The sequence below is a fragment of the Oncorhynchus tshawytscha genome, linkage group LG02 (genome assembly GCF_018296145.1).
Source record: "Oncorhynchus tshawytscha isolate Ot180627B linkage group LG02, Otsh_v2.0, whole genome shotgun sequence".
NCBI lineage: Eukaryota > Metazoa > Chordata > Actinopteri > Salmoniformes > Salmonidae > Oncorhynchus > Oncorhynchus tshawytscha.
In genome coordinates, this window is record NC_056430.1 from 63,788,257 (window position 1) to 63,809,219 (window position 20,963).

Here is a 20,963-nt window from a genome sequence, read left to right on the forward strand (position 1 = left end):
CTGTTGTGCAAATGGAATAGACAACAGGTGGAAATTATAGGCAATTAGCAAGACACACCCAATAAAGAAGTGGTTCTGCAGGTGGTGACCACAGACCACTTCTCAGTTCCTATGCTTCCTGGCTGATGTTTTGGTCACTTTTGAATGCTGGCGGTGCTTTCACTCTAGTGGTAGCATGAGACGGAGTATACAACCCACACAAGTGGCTCAGGTAGTGCAGCTCATTCAGGATGGCACATCAATGCGAGCTGTGGCAAGAAGGTTTGCTGTGTCTGTTAGCGTAGTGTCCAGAGCACGGAGGCACTACCAGGAGACAGGCCAGGAGACGTGGAGGAGGGTGTAGGAGGGCAACAACCCAGCAGCAGGACCGCTACCTCCGCCTTTGTGCAAGGAGGAGCAGGAGGAGCACTGCCAGAGCCCTGCAAAATGACCTCCAGCAGGCCACAAATGTGCATGTGTCTGCTCAAACGGTCAGAAACAGACTCCATGAGGGTGGTATGAGGGCCCGACGTCCACAGGTGGGGGTTGTGATTTCAGCCCAACACCGTGCAGGATGTTTGGCATTTGCCAGAGAACACCAAGATTGGCAAATTCGCCACTGGCGCCCTGTGCTCTTCACAGATGAAAGCAGGTTCACACTGAGCACATATGACAGACGTGACAGAGTCTGGAGACGCCGTGGAGAACGTTTTGCTGCCTGCAACATCCTCCAGCATGACCGGTTTGGCGGTGGGTCAGTCATGGTGTGGGGTGGCATTTCTTTGGGGGGCCGCACAGCCCTCCATGTGTTCGCCAGAGGTAGCCTGACTGCCATTAGGTACCGAGATGAGATCCTCAGACCCCTTGTGAGACCATATGCTGGTGCGGTTGGCCCTGGGTTCCCCCTAATGCAAGACAATGCTAGACCTCATGTGGCTGGAGTGTGTCAGCAGTTCCTGCAAGAGGAAGACATTGATGCTATGGACTGTTCTGCCCGTTCCCCAGACCTGAATCCAATTGAGCACATCTGGGACATCATGTCTCGCTCCATCCACCAACGCCACATTGCACCACAGACTGTCCAGGAGTTGGCGGATGCTTTAGGCCAGGTCTGGGAGGAGATCCCTCAGGAGACCATCCGCCACCTCATCAGAAGCATGCCCAGACGTTGTAGGGAGGTCATAAAGGCACGTGGAGGCCACACACACACACTACTGAGCCTCATTTTAACTTGTTTTAAGGACATTACATCAAAGTTGGATCAGCCTGTAGTGTGGTTTTCCACTTTAATTTTGAGTGTGACTCCAAATCCAGACCTCCATGGGTTGATACATTTGATTTCCATTGATAATTTTTGTGTGATTTTGTTGTCAGCACATTCAACTATGTAAAGAAAAAGGTATTTAATAAGAATATTTCCTTCATTCAGATCTAGGATGTGTTATTTTAGTGTTCCCTTTATTTTTCTGAGCAGTGTATATATATATATGGTGAAGCAATAGGGTACTGTAGTTTTATGCACTGTTACATAATTGCCTATGGGGCAAGACCCTGGCACTCTGCCATGTGGCTATAAAGGTTTGTGTGCATGTGTGTTAGGGATGTGCACCCTTATTCGAATATCCAAACGCTGGTATTAGAATACTTGTGAGTATCATTTTTAGGGAGGGGGGGGATAATTATACACCTATTTTCAAGTTGTCACATGCACAAGTACAGTGAAATTCCTAACTTCAGAGCTCTACCCAACAGGGCAGTAATAGTCAAAAAATAAACCCAACATGTAAAGTATTGGTCCTGTGTTCCATGAGGTGAAATAAAAGTTGCCAGAAAATGTTCATACGCACAAAAAGCTTATTTCTCTCAAATTCTGTGAACAAATTTGTTTACATCCCTGTTAGTGAGCATTACTCATTTGCCAACATAATCCATCCACCTGACAGGTGTTTCATATCAAGAAACTGATTAAACAGCAGGATGACGTTTCAAATGATTAATTTAATAAAACAAACTTTTCAATGTAGTTTTAATGACGTGTGACCTCTGAGAGCCTTCATGTATGTGTAACTTGTTTTATGTTGGCCAATCAAAGCGTCGATATGTGGAGAGAGAGAGAACTCACTAATGCAATGTAAGATGTAATGCAATGATGGCATTAAAAGTGAGCAAAATGAGAAGTAGTCAACTTTTGTTGTATAATCAAGACTATCACTATCAAATGCATCATCAAGTGAAGTTAGGAGGCTGTAGATTGCACAGAACAAAGCAGCAAGGATTGTTTTAAGGTGGAGATATGGTTCTTCTGTTGCAGTCATGCGCAATGTTCTTGGTTAGTCATCAATCAATAAGATAATTGAAAGGAACATGCTTATTTTATTTAATAATATACATCATTTAAAACGGCCAAGTTCTGTTCACAACAGTATTCAGTTGGTAAGAGACAAACATTCCGTAAATACTAGGAATTGATTGTCTACCATCTATGCGTCTCAACAGAAAAGAGAAATAGGCAAAAGAACATTTCGATTTAGAGCAATAAAGAAATGGAATAAATTAACTGAGCAATCCAGAAACCTTTCAATATAAGTTTAAACATTATTTTAAAACAATTTAAATATAATACATCGAAATGTTGTGGGACTATAATAGATGAAGAATCAATATTTTTTAGATTGAGTATTTATTGGGTCATTATGTTAGTATATTTTTGTATGTTTGTAATAGTGTGTTATATGTGGAAATGTGTTCGTAAATGGTATTTTAATGTTTAAAAGGACTCTTGGAAGATTAGTCCAAATGGGGACTAAAAGAGATCCAAATCAAATCACCAGAATAGTGGTCTGACTAGGCAATAATCTTTATTAGCCATCTTCCTCCATCTGCTCCCTCCATTCTGATTACACCCAAGGCCCCTCAGTAGAGCGCTTGACTCTCCCTCACGTAGCAGTGCTCAGCTTAAAAACCAAACTTTAAAAAAAGAAACATGTATATCAAATATCTGGATATCAAAAAAAATTCATCATACTATTCGAATTATTTCCAAACCCATTCCCTAGTATGTGTGAGTCATGGAGTACTGCTGCAGGCCAGCACTATATCTCTAGGCAGAGCAAAGGTCACATCAAGATTAAAACTAGGTCACATCAAGATTAAAACTAGTTCACAGGCTATGCTATGTCCTACCCTTTCACTTGTTCAAACTACATATTTGCCGTATCCCAAGTCAAGTATAAAAGTCAGAAGTTAGTTACATATTAAAGGCCTCAGCCAGGAGCCTATATTTTCTCTTTGTAAGTCTCTTTTAAAACATCTATTTCTCAATATGACAATGACGAGGCAAATCGGAGGACATTTTATAGTGAAACTAAAGGGATTGGGTTTGTCCAATGTCAATATTTTTTCTAAAGTGTTAGATTCTCAGGTGCTTTTGTATACTTTTTAGCCAGTACTTCTGAAAGTAGCGCTCACGAGCCAAAAGTAAGTACACCATTTTAGGGGCTATGTCACATATGTGCACCACATCATTGCTCTCTGTCATTCTACTGTGTGTGTGCACGCATCTAGCTAGCTATCACTCAAATAGTGAGGAGCTGAAGCCAATTGGCTAGAACTCTAATTGCTAGGGGGCTGGCCCATGTGGGGTAAAATGGCACTGCACAGCTTCATGTAGACAGTTGCTTTCAAACTAGGGATTTCATGGCTAATTGAGGTAAGACAGTAATTCTGCTCATAGATTATGCATGTATGAAATACACATTGACACATCTAGCCCAAAAGGGGAGTTAAAAAAAAGACTTAGTGGTCGTCTAAGACCCAGAGCGTGTCTTTAAAGGGATACTGCAAGATTCTGTCAATTAAGCAGTTTTCTACTTACCCAGAGTCAGAAACTCGTGGGTACTATTTTTATGTCTCTCCGTGCAGTATGAAGGACATTAGATGTAGTTTTGCGAGCGAACGCTAACTGCCGTTAGCGCAAAACTAGAAGTCTATAGGTACAATAGCTTATGCTGGGCATACCAATAGACTTCCATGATTAATGACCAGAATCTTGCAGAATCCCTTAAAAAAAATAAAAAGCCTTGCTTTTACAGTAAGGTCATGCTGACACTAGTGTCAACCCTAAACCCGGGTCCTTTTAAGTAGGAGCGAAACACTTTGAAATGGAAAACTAAAATGCACATTCTTATTGGACAAGTTTAGGTAGAACCTCCCCCTTTTTTTTAAACGAGTAAAATTACCACAAACCTGCTGAGTGGTCCAGTCTGTCCATCCGTCAACCTGTGTGTCTGTCCCCCTCCCTCAGCGTGTTTCAGGGCAACCATCAAGAGGCTCTGGGGCTCCACTTCAGCATGTTCCTCCCCACCCTGTACACCCAGTGTAACAAGGAGCAGTTCAAGAAGTGGGTCCCCCTGGCCGAGTCCTTCAAGGCCATGGGCACCTACGCCCAGACAGAGTTGGGGCACGGTCAGTCCCATACAGAGAATTTATAATAATGATAACGTAATAGCACAATTTATACAACAAAGTGCTTGTGCAATTGTTTTATATTTAGCCTGCTAGTTATGTTTGAATTATGGAAAGGATCACAGGGATGCTTAGGGATGGACAGTTGTCGATCTTTGATGTAGGATTTTCTTTTAATATCATTTTAAAATCATGGGGTTGACATTTTGATTGAAAGTGATTATTTGTAGGTGTTTGACAGATCACTGTAGTTGTTTGTGTAGACAAAATGTGCCCAAACAGTAGTCATAACTCAATAGTTATTAGCTAAACTGAATAGCCGAAACCAATATGCTGGATTCAAAATGTCATGATTGCCAGTCTGTTTTTAGAGTCCTCAGAAACTGCCCAATACCTTGGAAAAGGTGACAAAAGAAACAATTGAAGGACAAAAAAAATCCCAAACATTGCGCTTAAACGATATTAAAAAATCATTTTCCGAAGAACCCAAATGCCTCCTGTCTAGTTTTTAGTTTCATTCCATTCCTCAATCCCCTTTTATTTCTTCTCCTTCTGCTAATAGTGGCCTATTAGCCTAATGAGTTGTTTCCAAGCTTCTGTCATTTATCTCTGATTGCTATTAAGTCTTGATTTTCCCCTACTCCCAATTTTCTTTGAATTTAGTCTACACATTACAAATGATTAACCCTAACACTGTAGAATTTGGACCTTATTTTTTAAGCAAATGACCTAACATTCAGAATTGTGCATTTGAGTGGATGGATGCAGGCCTAATTGTTTGGCTGTTTGTGAATTAATGGCTTGATATGAATGGACACTTTACTTCCGGCGCCGACAGAGATGGCCGCCTCGCTTCACGTTCCTAGGAAACTATGCAGTTTTTTGTTTTTTTACGTGTTATTTCTTACATTAGTACCCCAGGTCATCTTAGGTTTCATTACATACAGTCGAGAAGAACTACTGAATATAAGAGCAGCGTCAACTCACCACCAGTACGAGCAAGAATATGACTTTCGCGAAGCGGATCCTGTGTTCTGCCTTTCACCCAGGACAACGGAATGGATCCCAGCCGGCGACCCAAAAAAACGACTTCGTAAAAGAGGGAAACGTAGCGGTCTTCTGGTAGCGGTCTTCAGACTCCGGAGACGGGCACATCGTGCACCACTCCCCAGTATACTTCTCGCCAATGTCCAGTCTCTTGACAACAAGGTTGATGAAATCTGAGCAAGGGTAGCATTCCAGAGGGACATCAGAGACTGTAATGTTCTTTGCTTCACGGAAACATGGCTCACTGTAGAGACGCTATCGGAGTCGGTGCAGCCAGCTGGTTTCTCCATGCATCGCGCCGACAGAAACAAACATCTTTCTGGTAAGAAGAGGGGCGGGGGCGTATGCCTTATGGCTAACGAGACGTGGTGTGGTCACAAAAGCATACAGGAACTCAAGTCCTTCTGTTCACCTGATTTAGAATTCCTCACAATCAAATGTCGACCGCATTATCTACCAAGGGAATTCTCTTCGATTATAATCACAGCCGTATATATTCCCCCCCAAGCAGACACATCGATGGCTCTGAACGAACTTTATTTGACTCTTTGCAAACTGGAATCCATACATCCTGAGGCTGCATTCATTGTAGCTGGAGATTTTAACAAGGCTAATCTGAAAACAAGACTCCCTAAATTGTATCAGCATATCGATTGCACAACCAGGGCTGGCAAAACCTTGGATCACTGCTATTCTAACTTCCGCGACGCATATAAGGTCCTGCCCCGCCCTCCTTTCGGAAAAGCTGACCACGACTCCATTTTGTTGATCCCTGCCTACAGACAGAAACTAAAACAAGAAGCTCCCACGCTGAGGTCTGTTCAACGCTGGTCCGACCAATCTGATTCCACACTCCAAGACTGCTTCCATCACGTGGACTGGGATATGTTTCGTATTGTGTCAGACAACAACATTGACGAATACGCTGATTCGGTGTGCGAGTTCAGTAGAACGTGCGTTGAAGATGTGGTTCCCATAGCAATGATTAAAACATTCCCAAACCAGAAACCGTGGATTGATGGCAGCATTCGCGTGAAACTGAAAGCGCGAACCACTGCTTTTAATCAGGGCAAGGTGACCGGAAACATGACCGAATACAAACAGTGTAGCTATTCCCTCCGCAAGGCAATCAAACACTAAGCGTCAGTATAGAGACAAAGTAGAATCTCAATTCAACGGCTCAGACACAAGAGGTATGTGGCAGGATCTACAGTCAATCACGGATTACAAAAAGAAAACCAGCCCCGTCACGGACCAGGATGTCTTGCTCCCAGGCAGACTAAATAACTTTTTTGCCCGCTTTGAGGACAATACAGTGCCACTGACACGGCCTGCAACCAAAACATGCGGCCTCTCCTTCACTGCAGCCGAGGTGAGAAACATTTAAACGTGTTAACCCTCGCAAGGCTGCAGGCCCAGACGGCATCCCCAGCCGCGCCCTCAGAGCATGCGCAGACCAGCTGGCTGGTGTTTACAGACATATTCAATCAATCCCTATCCCAGTCTGCTGTTCCCACATGCTTCAAGAGGGCCACCATTGTTCCTGTTCCCAAGAAAGCTAAGGTAACTGAGCTAAACGCCTACCGCCCCGTAGCACTCACTTCCGTCATCATGAAGTGCTTTGAGAGACTAGTCAAGGACCATATCACCTCCACCCTACCTGACACCCTAGACCCACTCCAATTTGCTTACCGCCCAAAATGGTCCACAGACGATGCAATCTCAACCACACTGCCCTAACCCATCTGGACAAGAGGAATACCTATGTGAGAATGCTGTTCATCGACTACAGCTCGGCATTCAACACCATAGTACCCTCCAAGCTCGTCATCAAGCTCGAGACCCTGGGTCTCGACCCCGCCCTGTGCAACTGGGTACTGGACTTCCTGACGGGCCGCCCCCAGGTGGTGAGGGTAGGCAACAACATCTCCACCCCGCTGATCCTCAACACTGGGGCCCCACAAGGGTGCGTTCTGAGCCCTCTCCTGTACTCCCTGTTCACCCACGACTGCGTGGCCACGCACGCCTCCAACTCAATCATCAAGTTTGCGGACGACACAACAGTGGTAGGCTTGATTACCAACAACGACGAGACGGCCTACAAGGAGGAGGTGAGGGCCCTCGGAGTGTGGTGTCAGGAAAATAACCTCACACTCAACGTCAACAAAACTAAGGAGATGATTGTGGACTTCAGCAAACGGCAGAGGGAACACCCCCCTATCCACATCGATGGAACAGGTGTGGAGAGGGTAGCAAGTTTTAAGTTCCTCGGCATACACATCACAGACAAACTGAATTGGTCCACCCACACAGACAGCATCGTGAAGAAGGCGCAGCAGCGCCTCTTCAACCTCAGGAGGCTGAAGAAATTTGGCTTGTCACCAAAAGCACTCACAAACTTCTACAGATGCACAATCGAGAGCATCCTGGCGGGCTGTATCACCGCCTGGTACGGCAACTGCTCCGCCCACAACCGTAAGGCTCTCCAGAGGGTAGTGAGGTCTGCACAACGCATCACCAGGGGCAAACTACCTGCCCTCCAAGACACCTACACCACCCGATGTTACAGGAAGGCCATAAAGATCATCAAGGACATCAACCACCCGAGCCACTGCCTGTTCACCCCGCTATCATCCAGAAGGCGAGGTCAGTACAGGTGCATCAAAGCTGGGACCGAGAGACTGAAAAACAGCTTCTATCTCAAGGCCATCAGACTGTTAAACAGCCACCACTAACATTGAGTGGCTGCTGCCAACACACTGACTCAACTCCAGCCACTTTAATAATGGGAATTGATGGGAAATGATGTAAAATATATCACTAGCCAATTTAAACAATGCTACCTAATATAATGTTTACATACCCTACATTATTCATCTCATATGTATACGTATATACTGTACTCTATATCATCTACTGCATCTTTATGTAATACATGTATCACTAGCCACTTTAACTATGCCACTTTGTTTACATACTCATCTCATATGTATATACTGTACTCGATATCAGCTACTGTATCTTGCCTATGCCGCTCTGTACCATCACTCATTCATATATCTTTATGTACATATTCTTTATCCCCTTACACTTGTGTGTATAAGACAGTAGTTTTGGAATTGTTAGTGAGATTACTTGTTGGTTATTACTGCATTGTCGGAACTAGAAGCACAAGCATTTCGCTACACTCGCACTAACATCTGCTAACCATGTGTATGTGACAAATAAAATGTGATTTGATTTGATGAATATAGGCCTAACAATTATTCTTGTCTGTTGAAGTCTCAACTCATAGGGAAGGCACACGGTGTCCTGCCAAAGAACATGCAGAGTGGGAAGAGTTTCAGAGCCCTGAATATCCCATTGTTCATCTGAAAGCAGAGAAATCTGTGCAATGTAAGATAATTTTGGACATGCCAGATGTCTCTTGTTGCCAATGTTTCACCTCTATGACGCTGCGAATTGGACATTATTCACAATCACATAACCATGGCATTTCCATGACAATAATACTCCAGGGAATGTCCAGGACTGGCTGTTCAGAATATTCTGAAGGCCTGTTCTGTTCTGGTTCACTTCTTCTCACCAACTCACTAGCTAGGTTTCCATGAACTTTTCAAGTGATTTTTATTTTGTGCCAACATTTAAAAAGTTTGCATAGAAAATGGATATAATTGCCTGCTGTTGTGCGTTTCCATTTAAATTATTTAATTGTCAATAAAAAAAAAACAGCTGGATTTAATGACCTCGCACCTCAACATTTTTTTTCGCAAAATCCCAAAGTGTTGAATTAAAATGTAGTGGTCAGTGTTTCCATTACCCAATTAGGAAAATTGTACATTAATAAATTGGCAACACCCTGTATGCCCTCTCACCCATCTGTTTCATGTCGCAGGTAGCCTGCGAAAGCCAGCATGGATAGAATTCAATAATGTACTTATTTTCCATATTATAATAATTCGCATGTGCCAACGTATCGCGACTGTCCGTGCCATGGTGAAATTTGCACTCCTGTAGATCGGAAATAATTGAATAGTGAAATTTACCAGCCAACCCGAAAAGCAAGGTATAAGAAAGTCAGGATAATTCTTTTTCTGCAAAGAAACATTACTTGTATAGTTACGTGACAACGTCACATGACCGTGTACCTTCAAATTTGTGGCAATCAGCATTTATTCGAAAAACACTGGTTCCATCATCTGTTGCAATGAAGAAAGTTCGACAAAAGAAATGTCCACCTGTCGAACTTGTAAAAATGTTGCCGATCGGTGGAAAATGTCTCCTATATCTATTAATAATAATTAGGTAGGTGCTTACATTTTGTCCTATTTCGCACATGTAAAAGTGTGTAAGAATGTGTGAATTGGAAATAAGTTTGTTTATTTTTGATTTCCCACTTCCTTTGACACCCTCAGAGTGGGGTCACGTCCAGGGATCAGCCATTATTGACAGCGACCCTGGAGCAAAAGTGCCTTGCTCAAGGGCAGATGTGTTTCACCTAGTCTGCTCGGGGATTTGAACCAGTGACCTTTCGGTTATTGACCCAACAGTCTTAACCACTAGGCGACCTGCCGTTTCCGTAACACATATCACTCAGATTCTTTCGCCGACATTACTTTTGTCGAATAATCTTGGGTCAATGGAAAACTGCCTATTGTCTTAACCTTAAATGTCCTTACAACTGCTTCACCCTTCCTTATAATCTAAAGCAGGTGTAGGCAACCGTGATCCTGGAGTTTTGCAGGCACTTTATATTTTTGATTTAACCAACCTGGAAGACCAGGTGTGTGAATTTAGGAAATCACTGAATTAGTGCAATTGGTCAGGTGTGGTGCATACTTGGAACAAAATCCTGCAGTACCTGTGGCCCTCCAGGAACAGGGTTGCCTACCTCTGGACTAAAGAGTCTGCTTTAAAACTGCTAGTTGCACTGCACTAGTTGGTACCATTAGCATAGAGTATAATGTTGATTTATTGGTTGTCACACATTTGACATTTTCCTGCCTCAGGGTTGTGTTCATTAGGCCTTGCAATGTAAAGCTAAATTGGCCATTTCTTAATGGACCAAGTCCAGTTAGTCCCTTCTTGTGTCAGTTTTCTTCCGTTGGGTGCCTAATGAACACAGCCCAGAGTTTGCCAGTTAATTTGGAATTTAAAATGTTTTTTTCAGTGAAATGAGAGAGTACAGGTTACACTGCTTTTGGAAATTAACATTTCAGGCAAATAAATGAAAGGTTGCAACAGTCATGCATGAGAAGGTTATTTTGAATGAATGAACTTAATCAAACTTTTCTTGATTCAAGCCAGGTCTAAATGCAGATGATTCTATTCAGTTCTCCGCGGTCAGTTTGCATGACTAGCTCACAGTTGTTTTACATTTTTTATATGAATTCTTGCACTCCCCCCATCTATTCATCCATCCTCTCTGCCCCCAAAATGTTATTTACTAACACTTCCAATCTCTCATATTTTCCAACCATCTCTCCATTGTCATGTCCCATTATATGGTCTATTATTCTATGCCTAAAAATAATATATTTTTCCTTGGCTATACCATATTTTGCATGCCCCCCCAATGTCCTATCCTTCCTTTACCATCTTCTCCCTTCAAACTACCCTCCTATCCCCTACCCCTTCCCCTCCTTGCCCCTTGTCCCTGCCCCAGCTGTGTGCACCGTGGGCGGGCGGAGCCGCTGGACCTCCACCTGGCAATGTTCCTGCCCACCTTGCTGAACCAGGCCAGTCCTGAGCAGATGGAGACATTCTTCATACCCGCCTGGAACCTGGATATCATCGGCACCTACGCACAGACAGAGATGGGCCACGGTAAAATGCCGAACAAACCGTACCTGGTCACCAACCTCCCGTCACCCACATGCTCTGTGGAGTGGACAAGAGATGCATGCCCACACTCTTAAACATTTGAGTCGAGTCACCAGAGAACTCTCCCGTACTCGTTAAGGAATTTTGTGTAAAAACGTGTCCACCGACAAAATGTTTGTGTTGTTAAAGGTCCAATGCAGTCGTTTTTATCTCAATATCAAATTATTTCTGGGTAACAATTAATTACCTTCGTGTGATTGTTTTCAATTAAAATGGTCAAAAAGAAACAAATGGCCTCTTAGCAAAGAGCAATTTATCAAACAAGAATTTTGCTAGCACCTTCTGGGAGTGGTCTGAGTATGGAGGGGGATACTGAAAACTAGCTGTTATTGGCAGAGATGTTTGGTACTAATTTACTGCCTGATGATGTCACCAGGCATTCCAAAACTCCATTCCACCAAAAGAAGCTGACATTTTAGGCTGTCTTTTCAAACAGCTCTTGCACTAAAAGGGCATTATCATTTTCACAATTTCACAGTATTATTCCAGCCTCATAGTGTGGAATTATAAATAAAACACAGGAATCATATTTTTCTCACACAATCTTGTTGCCAGCCACAGTGACCGTTCATGCCCACTTGTAAAGCCTCCTCAGTGACTTCCTGTCCAAAACAGGTACCCCCCCACCGCCTCTGTCCCTTTTGTCCCCCTTACTGTGTTTGGAAGTATATTGAGATTAAAGACAGACAACCTATGTCCTTCATAACATGTAACCTCACTGTATAAACGTAATAGGGCTGTCAAACAATTAAAATAATGAATTGAGTTAGTGGCAGGCATACTATGTTTTGATTGTTAAGGAAAGAAACACAAAATATTCTCTATCAACATTTTTCACCATAACACAAAAGTCACTGGAACATACAGCTGGCTATTAACGGTCTCAATGTTTAAGTAGGCCTACTCCCTCTTATTAATGTTCTTGAAGTTTAACAGTTGCCCACGTACACACTCAAGTACTGTTAACGCTTCATTCCTTCCCATTTCTAATGGGAGGGTTGACTATAGGAGGGCGGGGAAAGAACTGGCTCTATGGATACAAAGAGCATTTAAACCTGTCTGACAATGTTATGAGTTCCACAGAAAACTAACAACAGCTCAGCCAGGTCTGAGTTCATGTAAAATATAATACAGCTATTAGATCTAGCCTAGGCTTCTGATCCATGTTCTTCATGAACTAGTCACAAGCAGCTGCTACTAGAACTAGGATCATTTACTTACATATTTTGACCTGAGAACTAAAACCGAAGCAAAATTAACAGCATAAAAGAGTCAGGTTAACTTTGACAATCCTAAACTGTACACCTATGCAAATTGTAAGAAATAGATTGTGTTTTATTTTGATCTGTCAAACACCTTCCACTATAGAATAGAATAACTTTTTTTCCCACATGAGGGAATGAGGTGGTTAAAAAAAAGTTAGAAGTTGCGTTAGTTGAGATTGATGGCTAGTAATCTTTTCAGTTTTGCACTGCATAATATTTGAAAACATCAATGTCCTCCTGCCGTAACTTAGTGATAACTTTGTTGTCGTGTTGTTTGGGGGCCTTGGTGTCTTTCTCGTTGCCTAGGCACCCACCTCAGGGGGCTTGAAACCACGGCAACATATGACCCGGCCACCCAGGAGTTTGTCCTGAACAGCCCGACCATCACCTCCATCAAGTGGTGGCCTGGGGGACGTGAGTACACGGACACACTTTAGCTTCAGGGCCCATACACATACACTTTTTCTACATTTTGTTACTTTACACCCTTATTATAAAATGGATTATATAGGTTTTTTCCCCTTCAATCTACACACAATACCCATAATGACAGAGCAAAAACAGGTTCAGAAATTTTAGATAATTTATTAAAAATAAAACTATCACATTTACATACAGTGCCTTGCGAAAGTATTCGGCCCCCTTGAACTTTGCGACCTTTTGCCACATTTCAGGCTTCAAACATAAAGATATAAAACTGTATTTTTTTGTGAAGAATCAACAACAAGTGTGACACAATCATGAAGTGGAACAACATTTATTGGATATTTCAAACCTTTTTAACAAATCAAAAACTGAAAAATTGGGCGTGCAAAATTATTCAGCCCCTTTACTTTCAGTGCAGCAAACTCTCCAGAAGTTCAGTGAGGATCTCTGAATGATCCAATGTTGACCTAAATGACTAATGATGATAAATACAATCCACCTGTGTGTAATCAAGTCTCCGTATAAATGCACCTGCACTGTGATAGTCTCAGAGGTCCGTTAAAAGCGCAGAGAGCATCATGAAGAACAAGGAACACACCAGGCAGGTCCGAGATACTGTTGTGAAGAAGTTTAAAGCCGGATTTGGATACAAAAAGATTTCCCAAGCTTTAAACATCCCAAGGAGCACTGTGCAAGCGATAATATTGAAATGGAAGGAGTATCAGACCACTGCAAATCTACCAAGACCTGGCCGTCCCTCTAAACTTTCATCTCATACAAGGAGAAGACTGATCAGAGATGCAGCCAAGAGGCCCATGATCACTCTGGATGAACTGCAGAGATCTACAGCTGAGGTGGGAGACTCTGTCCATAGGACAACAATCAGTCGTATATTGCACAAATCTGGCCTTTATGGAAGAGTGGCAAGAAGAAAGCCATTTCTTAAAGATATCCATAAAAAGTGTCGTTTAAAGTTTGCCACAAGCCACCTGGGAGACACACCAAACATGTGGAAGAAGGTGCTCTGGTCAGATGAAACCAAAATTGAACCTTTTGGCAACAATGCAAAACGTTATGTTTGGCGTAAAAGCAACACAGCTCATCACCCTGAACACACCATCCCCACTGTCAAACATGGTGGTGGCAGCATCATGGTTTGGGCCTGCTTTTCTTCAGCAGGGACAGGGAAGATGGTTAAAATTGATGGGAAGATGGATGGAGCCAAATACAGGACCATTCTGGAAGAAAACCTGATGGAGTCTGCAAAAGACCTGAGACTGGGACGGAGATTTGTCTTCCAACAAGACAATGATCCAAAACATAAAGCAAAGTCTACAATGGAATGGTTCAAAAATAAACATATCCAGGTGTTAGAATGGCCAAGTCAAAGTCCAGACCTGAATCCAATCGAGAATCTGTGGAAAGAACTAAAAACTGCTGTTCACAAATGCTCTCGATCCAACCTCACTGAGCTCGAGCTGTTTTGCAAGGAGGAATGGGAAAAAATGTCAGTCTCTCGATGTGCAAAACTGATAGAGACATACCCCAAGCGACTTACAGCTGTAATCGCAGCAAAAGGTGGCGCTACAAAGTATTAACTTAAGGGGGCTGAATAATTTTGCACGCCCAATTTTTCAGTTTTTGATTTGTTAAAAAAGTTTGAAATATCCAATAAATGTCGTTCCACTTCATGATTGTGTCCCACTTGTTGTTGATTCTTCACAAAAAAATACAGTTTTATATCTTTGTTTGAAGCCTGAAATGTGGCAAAAGGTCACAAAGTTCAAGGGGGCCGAATACTTTCGCAAGGCACTGTAAGTATTCAGACCCTTTACTCAGTACTTTGTTGAAGCATCTTTGGCAGCAATTACAGCATTGAGTGTCAGGTGGCTGGGGAGCGTTGCTGGACAGCTATTTTCAGGTCTCTCCAGAGATGTTCGTTCAAAAGTACTCTGCCTGGGCCACTCAAGGACATTCAGAGACTTATCCCGAAGACACTCCTGCGTTGTCTTGGCTGTGTGCTTAGGGTGAACTTTTGCCCCAGTCTGAGGTTCAGAGTGCTCTGGAGCAGGTTTTCATCAATGATCTCTCTGTACTTTGCTACGTTCATCTTTCCCTTGATCCTGACTGGTCTCCCAGACTAGTCTCCCATTCAGAGGCTTGTCCCGAAGGCACTCCTGCGTTGTCTTGGCTGTGTGCTTAGGGTCGTTGTCCTGTTGGAAGGTGAACCTTTGCCCCAGTCTGAGGTCCTGAATGCTCTGGAGCAGGTTTTCATTCAGGATCTCTTTGTACTTTGTGCCGTTCATCTTTCCCTTGATCCTGACTAGTCTCCCAGTCCCTGCCGCTGAAAAACATCCCCACAGCATGATGCTGCCACCACCATGCTTCACCATAGGGATGGTGCCAGGTTTCATCCAGAGTTGATGCTTGGCATTCAGGCCAAAGAGTTCAATCTTGGTTTCATTAGACCAGAGAATCTTGTTTCTCATGGTCTGCGAGTCTTTAGGTGCCATTTGGCAAACTCCAAGTGGGCTATCATGTGCCTTTTTACTGAGGAGTGGCTTCCGTCTGGCCACTGTACCATAAAGGCCTGATTTGATGGAGTTCTGCAGAGATGGTTGTCCTTCTGGAAGGTTCTCCCATCTCCACAGAGGAACTCTAGAGCTCTGTTATTGACCATCAGGTTCTTGGTCACCTCCCTGTCCAAGGCCCTTCTCCCCTGATTGCTCAGTTTGGCTTGGCAGCCAGCTCTTGGAAGAGTCTTGGTGGTTCCAAACTACTTCCATTTAAGAATGATGGAGGCCACTGTGTTCATAGGGACCTTCAATGCTGCAGAAATATTTTGGTACCCTTCCCCAGATCTGTGCCTCGGCACAATCCTGTCTCGGAGCTCTATGGCAATTCCTTCAACCTCATGGCTTGATGTTTTTCGCTGACATGCACTGTCAACTGTGGGACCGTATATAGACAGGTATGTGCCTTTCCAAATCATGTCAAATCAATTTAATTGACCACAGGTGGATTTGAATCAAGTTGTAGAAACATCTCAAGGATGACCAATGGAAACAGGATGCACCTGAGCTCAATTTCGAGCCTCAAAGGAAAGAGTCTGAATACTTGTATAAATGAGGTATTTCTGTTTTTGCTTGGTCTTTATGGGGTATTGTGTGTAGATTGCTGAGGATTATCATTTTTTAAATCCATTTTAGAATGACTGTAAAAAGTCAAGGTCTGAGTACAATCAAACCAATCTCCAGTAAATGATGTGAACTTAGCTTTTGAAGAAAACCCATTCCACAACATTGCTGAACAAGATCATTTACTGCTGATTCTCATTGTAGTGTGGACCAGAGACTTAAATTACTGCCAAATTTGTTCAATTAAGTTAGTGGGGAGAACAAGTATTTGATACACTGCCGATTTTGCAGGTTTTCCTACTTACAAAGCATGTAGAGGTCTGTAATTTTTTATCATAGGTACACTTCAACTGTGAGAAACGGAATCTAAAAAAAAAATCCAGAAAATCACATTGTATGATTTTTAAGTAATTCATTTGCATTTTATTGAATGACATAAGTATTTGATCACCTACCAACCAGTAAGAATTTTGGCTCTCACAGACCTGTTAGTTTTTCTTTTTAAGAAGCCCTCCTGTTCTCCACTCATTACCTGTATTAACTGCACCTGTTTGAACTTGTTACCTGTATAAAAGACACCTGTCCACACACTCAATCAAACAGACTTCAACCTCTCCACAATGGCAAAGACCAGAGAGCTGTGCAAGGACATCAGGGGTAAAATTTTAGACCTGCACAAGGCTGAGATGGGCTACAGGACAATAGGCATGCAGCTTGGTGAGAAGGCAACAACTGTTGGCGCAGTTATTCGAAAATGGAAGAAGTTCAAGATGACGGTCAATCACCCTCGGTCTGGGGCTCCATGCAAGATCTCACCTCGTGGGGCATCAATGATCATGAGGAAGGTGAAGGATCAGCCCAGAACTACACAGCAGGACCTGGTCAATGACCTGATGAGAGCTGGGACCACAGTATAAAAAAAAAACATTAGTAACACACTACGCTGTCATGGATTAAAATCCTGCAGCGCACGCAAGGTCCCCCTGCTCAAGCCAACGCATGTCCAGGCCGGTCTGAAGTTTGCCAATGACAATCTGGATGATCCAGAGGAGGAATGGGAGAAGGTCATGTGGTCTGATGAGACAAAAATAGAGCTTTTTGGTCTAGACTCCACTCACTGTGTGAGGGGACAGGACGACTGCACCGTATTGAGGGGAGGATGGATGGGGCCATGTATCGTGAGATCTTGGCCAACAACCTCCTTCCCTCAGTAAGAGCATTGAAGATGGGTCGTGGCTGGGTCTTCCAGCATGACAACGACCCGAAACACACAGCCAGGGCAACTAAGGAGTGGCTCCGTAAGAAGCATCTCAAGGTCCTGGAGTGGCCTAGCCAGTCTCCAGACCTGAACCCAATCTTTGGAGGGAGCTGAAAGTCCGTATTGCCCAGCGACAGCTCCGAAACCTGAAGGATCTGGAGAAGGTCTGTATGGAGGAGTGGGCCAAAATCCCTGCTGCAGTGTGTGCAAACCTGATCAAGAACTACAGGAAACATATGATCTCTGTAATTGCAAACAAAGGTTTCTGTACCAAATATTAAGTTCTGCTTTTCTGATATATCAAATACTTATGTCATGCCATAAAATGCAAATTAATTACTTAAAATCATACAATGTGATTTTCTGGATTTTTAGATTCCGTCTCTCACAGTTGAAGTGTACCTATGATAAAAATTACAGACCTCTACATGCTTTGTAAGTAGGAAACACTGCCGATTTTGCAGGTTATCATACTTGTTCTCCCCACTGTATTTGAATAGTGAGAACTGACATAGCTAATGTTATTAATCCATTGGAGTCTAATGGGCTCTCTCGCGTTCTCTGTCCGTCTCGCTCTCTCTCCAGTGGGTAAGACATCTAACCACGCCATAGTTCTGGCCCAGCTCCACACCCAGGGGAAGTGTCACGGCCTGCACGCCTTCATCGTACCTCTCCGCAGTATGAACACACACATACCACTGCCAGGTACTGTACATACTGCTGTATGCGCGTCAAAAAGAGAGTGTTTGTGAGTATGCCTGTCTGTGTCTCTGTATGTAGCTTTGGTGGTAGCCTACTGTCTAGTGAACTCACTCTCTCTCACTCTCAGGTGTGGTGGTATCCTACTGTCTAGTGAACTCACTCTCTTTCACTCTCAGGTGTGGTGGTAGGGGACATAGGACCCAAGTTTGGCTTTGATGAGGTTGACAATGGTTACCTGAAATTGGAGAACGTACGAATTCCTCGCGAACACATGCTGATGAAATATGCAAAGGTGAGCGACTGGGAAGTTAAGCACATTTTAAGGAGACACTGTTCTTTGTTTCTGTTTGATTCTAATGCTGTCACAAAGATTTGATTTTGAAGTATATTGTATGCATATTCCTCACAGAGAGCATATACTTACTACCTGATTGTCCTAGAACTGTATACCATAGACCAGTGGCGGTCGGTGTTGTCTAAGATGAGGGAGGACGTTTAAAAATGTTAAATAAAAAAATATTTATGAGCCTTATTTCTATTACAGCATATTGGATGACTGTCATTTATATTCCATTCAACCAGCTCAATGTAACATCAATAGGTTTAGGCTACTACATGATACTCAACTTTTTCCTATACCCATCATGATGTTGCTACAACCTAGCCTATGAATGAAAGATTACAACGTAGAGATACATTTTTTAAAATCAAGGTGACGGTGACATTCAATATCGCCTTGCACTCTCTTGCCTGCATCTAGCAGTGGCGAACAAGAGTTTATATTGGACAAATTCAGGTATTTTATCCCCGTTCGTTTTGCTTCAGTTTAAGAAACATTTTTCAACAGAATCAGCGGAATGAATACACTACTGATCATACGTAAACTGAGTTCACTTTCATAGCAGTCACATACAAAAAGCATGATCACTTTGTTTATTGTATTCCTTCTCGCATATTAGTCTACATTGCTACGAGAACTAACGTGTTAGTAAACCCGCTACAATCATGCAGTTCAGTGTACAGTCAGAAAGCAGTTTAGCAGTTACACCATTGGGCCCCGGTGGCAATAAATTAACAAAACCAAAAGCTTACCTTGATTTGGAAGAGTTCCAGTGTTGGATAGCCATAGCCAGCTAGCTAACATAGAATATGTTTCTGTTTGAGACGGGTGTTTGAGTAGGCTAAACTAGCTAACTGCATTCGCTAGCTAAGTGAAAAAAAATACAACGACATAGCTTTCTATCTCTCCCTCACTCTCTTAAAAAAATGAATTTGTTCAACTTTTCTTTCTGTTTCTTTGAGTCAACTACTCACCACATGTTATGCACTGCTAGCTATCTAGCTAGCTAGCTAGCTGTAGCTTATGCTTTCAGTGCCAGATTCATTCTTTGATCCTGTGATTGGGTGGACAATGTCAGTTCATGCTGCAAGAGCTTTGAAGTTGACATAGTTACTGTGTAAGTCTGTGGAAGGGGTGAGAACCATGAGCCTCCTAGGCTTTGTATGGAAGTCAATGTTCCCAGAGGAGGACAGAAACTATCTGTCCTCTGGTAACACCATTGGGATACCCTACATAGTGCTGTTGCGGCTACTGACCTACATTGCAAAAAAGTGTGTTTTAATTAATTATTTTGTGACGTGAAGATATTTATTGTAGTTTCATTTAAAAAATGAAGATTCTGAAATTCACTAAGGAGGATGCTCCTCCCCTTCCTCCTCTGAGGAGCCTCCACTGCCACAGACAGTATGTATTCTCCCCACCAGGTGGAGGCAGACGGTACGTACGTGAAGCCTCCCAGTGCCAAGCTGACCTACGGCACCATGGTGTTCATCAGGTCCATGATCGTAGGGGAAGCGGGCAGCGCCCTCGCCAAGTCCTGCACTATCGCCATCCGCTACAGTTCCGTACGGCACCAGTCTGAGATACGCCCAGGGTCAGTTGTAGCTCTGGACACTCCAGGGTCATGTTCAGTAGGTCACACTGTAGCAAAATATTTTGAGATGGAAATCCAAATTCTTATTGTACAGACACTACTTTCCTGTGTTATGTTTCGGTGCGTTTTCATCCGCTTGTTGCCTAATGAACATGGATACACACATTTACTGAAACATACATAAACAGTCAAAGGAATACAAAAATGCTCACACATATACTTACACACATCCATACACAAGTAACACACTCATAGACACAAACAAGAATAGAAAGCAAAATACTATAACCCTTACCATTTAACAAAAGCTATACTCTTATAATTGTGTGAGAGCTGATGTAGATAGATGTTAAATAGAGTTTGGGTAGATATTAGGAAGCCTTACTCATATAATATCTGTATCTCAATGTTCTTCAAAGACTAACATAAAAACGATAGTGAACCATTAATCTTGTGTCTAAGTCTATATTCTTATTTTGTGGTTCCTCCAGAGAGCCGGAGCCCCAGATTATGGACTACCAGACCCAACAGTACAAGCTGTTCCCCCTGCTGGCTACAGCCTATGCCTACAAATTTGTGGGTCAGTACATGAACCAGGTCTACCACCGCATCACTGGAGACATCAGCCAGGGAGACTTCAGTGAACTACCAGAGGTATTTACAGTAAATACTAGCCTGAAATCCAGAACCTGTTTTGCTAACATTCCACATCTTGTACTCCGTGTCATGCTTTTCAAGGAGTGGAATGATAGCTAAACAGACTGGTGCCCAGGCTAAGTAAATACCTCCTCTTGATATAGTACATGATGAAAGAAGGCTTTTTTTTTTTCCTAACCATGTGAAAGGAGTTTTTTTCCTAACCACGTGA

The 20,963-nt window shown here is 42.9% G+C and overlaps 1 protein-coding gene across 2 annotated transcripts in view; it reads left to right on the forward strand.

Annotated features, from left to right (window-relative positions):
• The window catches only part of LOC112245506 (peroxisomal acyl-coenzyme A oxidase 1-like), a 34,272-nt gene that overhangs the window by 3,979 nt on the left and 9,330 nt on the right, over nucleotides 1–20,963 (forward strand). Inside the window, exons 3-8 of one of the 2 annotated variants that reach the window (XM_042302449.1) lie at nucleotides 4,283–4,443; nucleotides 12,945–13,052; nucleotides 18,045–18,164; nucleotides 18,338–18,453; nucleotides 19,926–20,095; nucleotides 20,587–20,749. In XM_042302449.1, coding sequence (XP_042158383.1) covers nucleotides 4,283–4,443; nucleotides 12,945–13,052; nucleotides 18,045–18,164; nucleotides 18,338–18,453; nucleotides 19,926–20,095; nucleotides 20,587–20,749 — 838 coding nt within the window. Of the gene's footprint in view, nucleotides 1–4,282; nucleotides 4,444–11,155; nucleotides 11,317–12,944; nucleotides 13,053–18,044; nucleotides 18,165–18,337; nucleotides 18,454–19,925; nucleotides 20,096–20,586; nucleotides 20,750–20,963 lie in introns of both variants that reach the window. The other variant, XM_042302448.1, reaches the window with a different exon arrangement.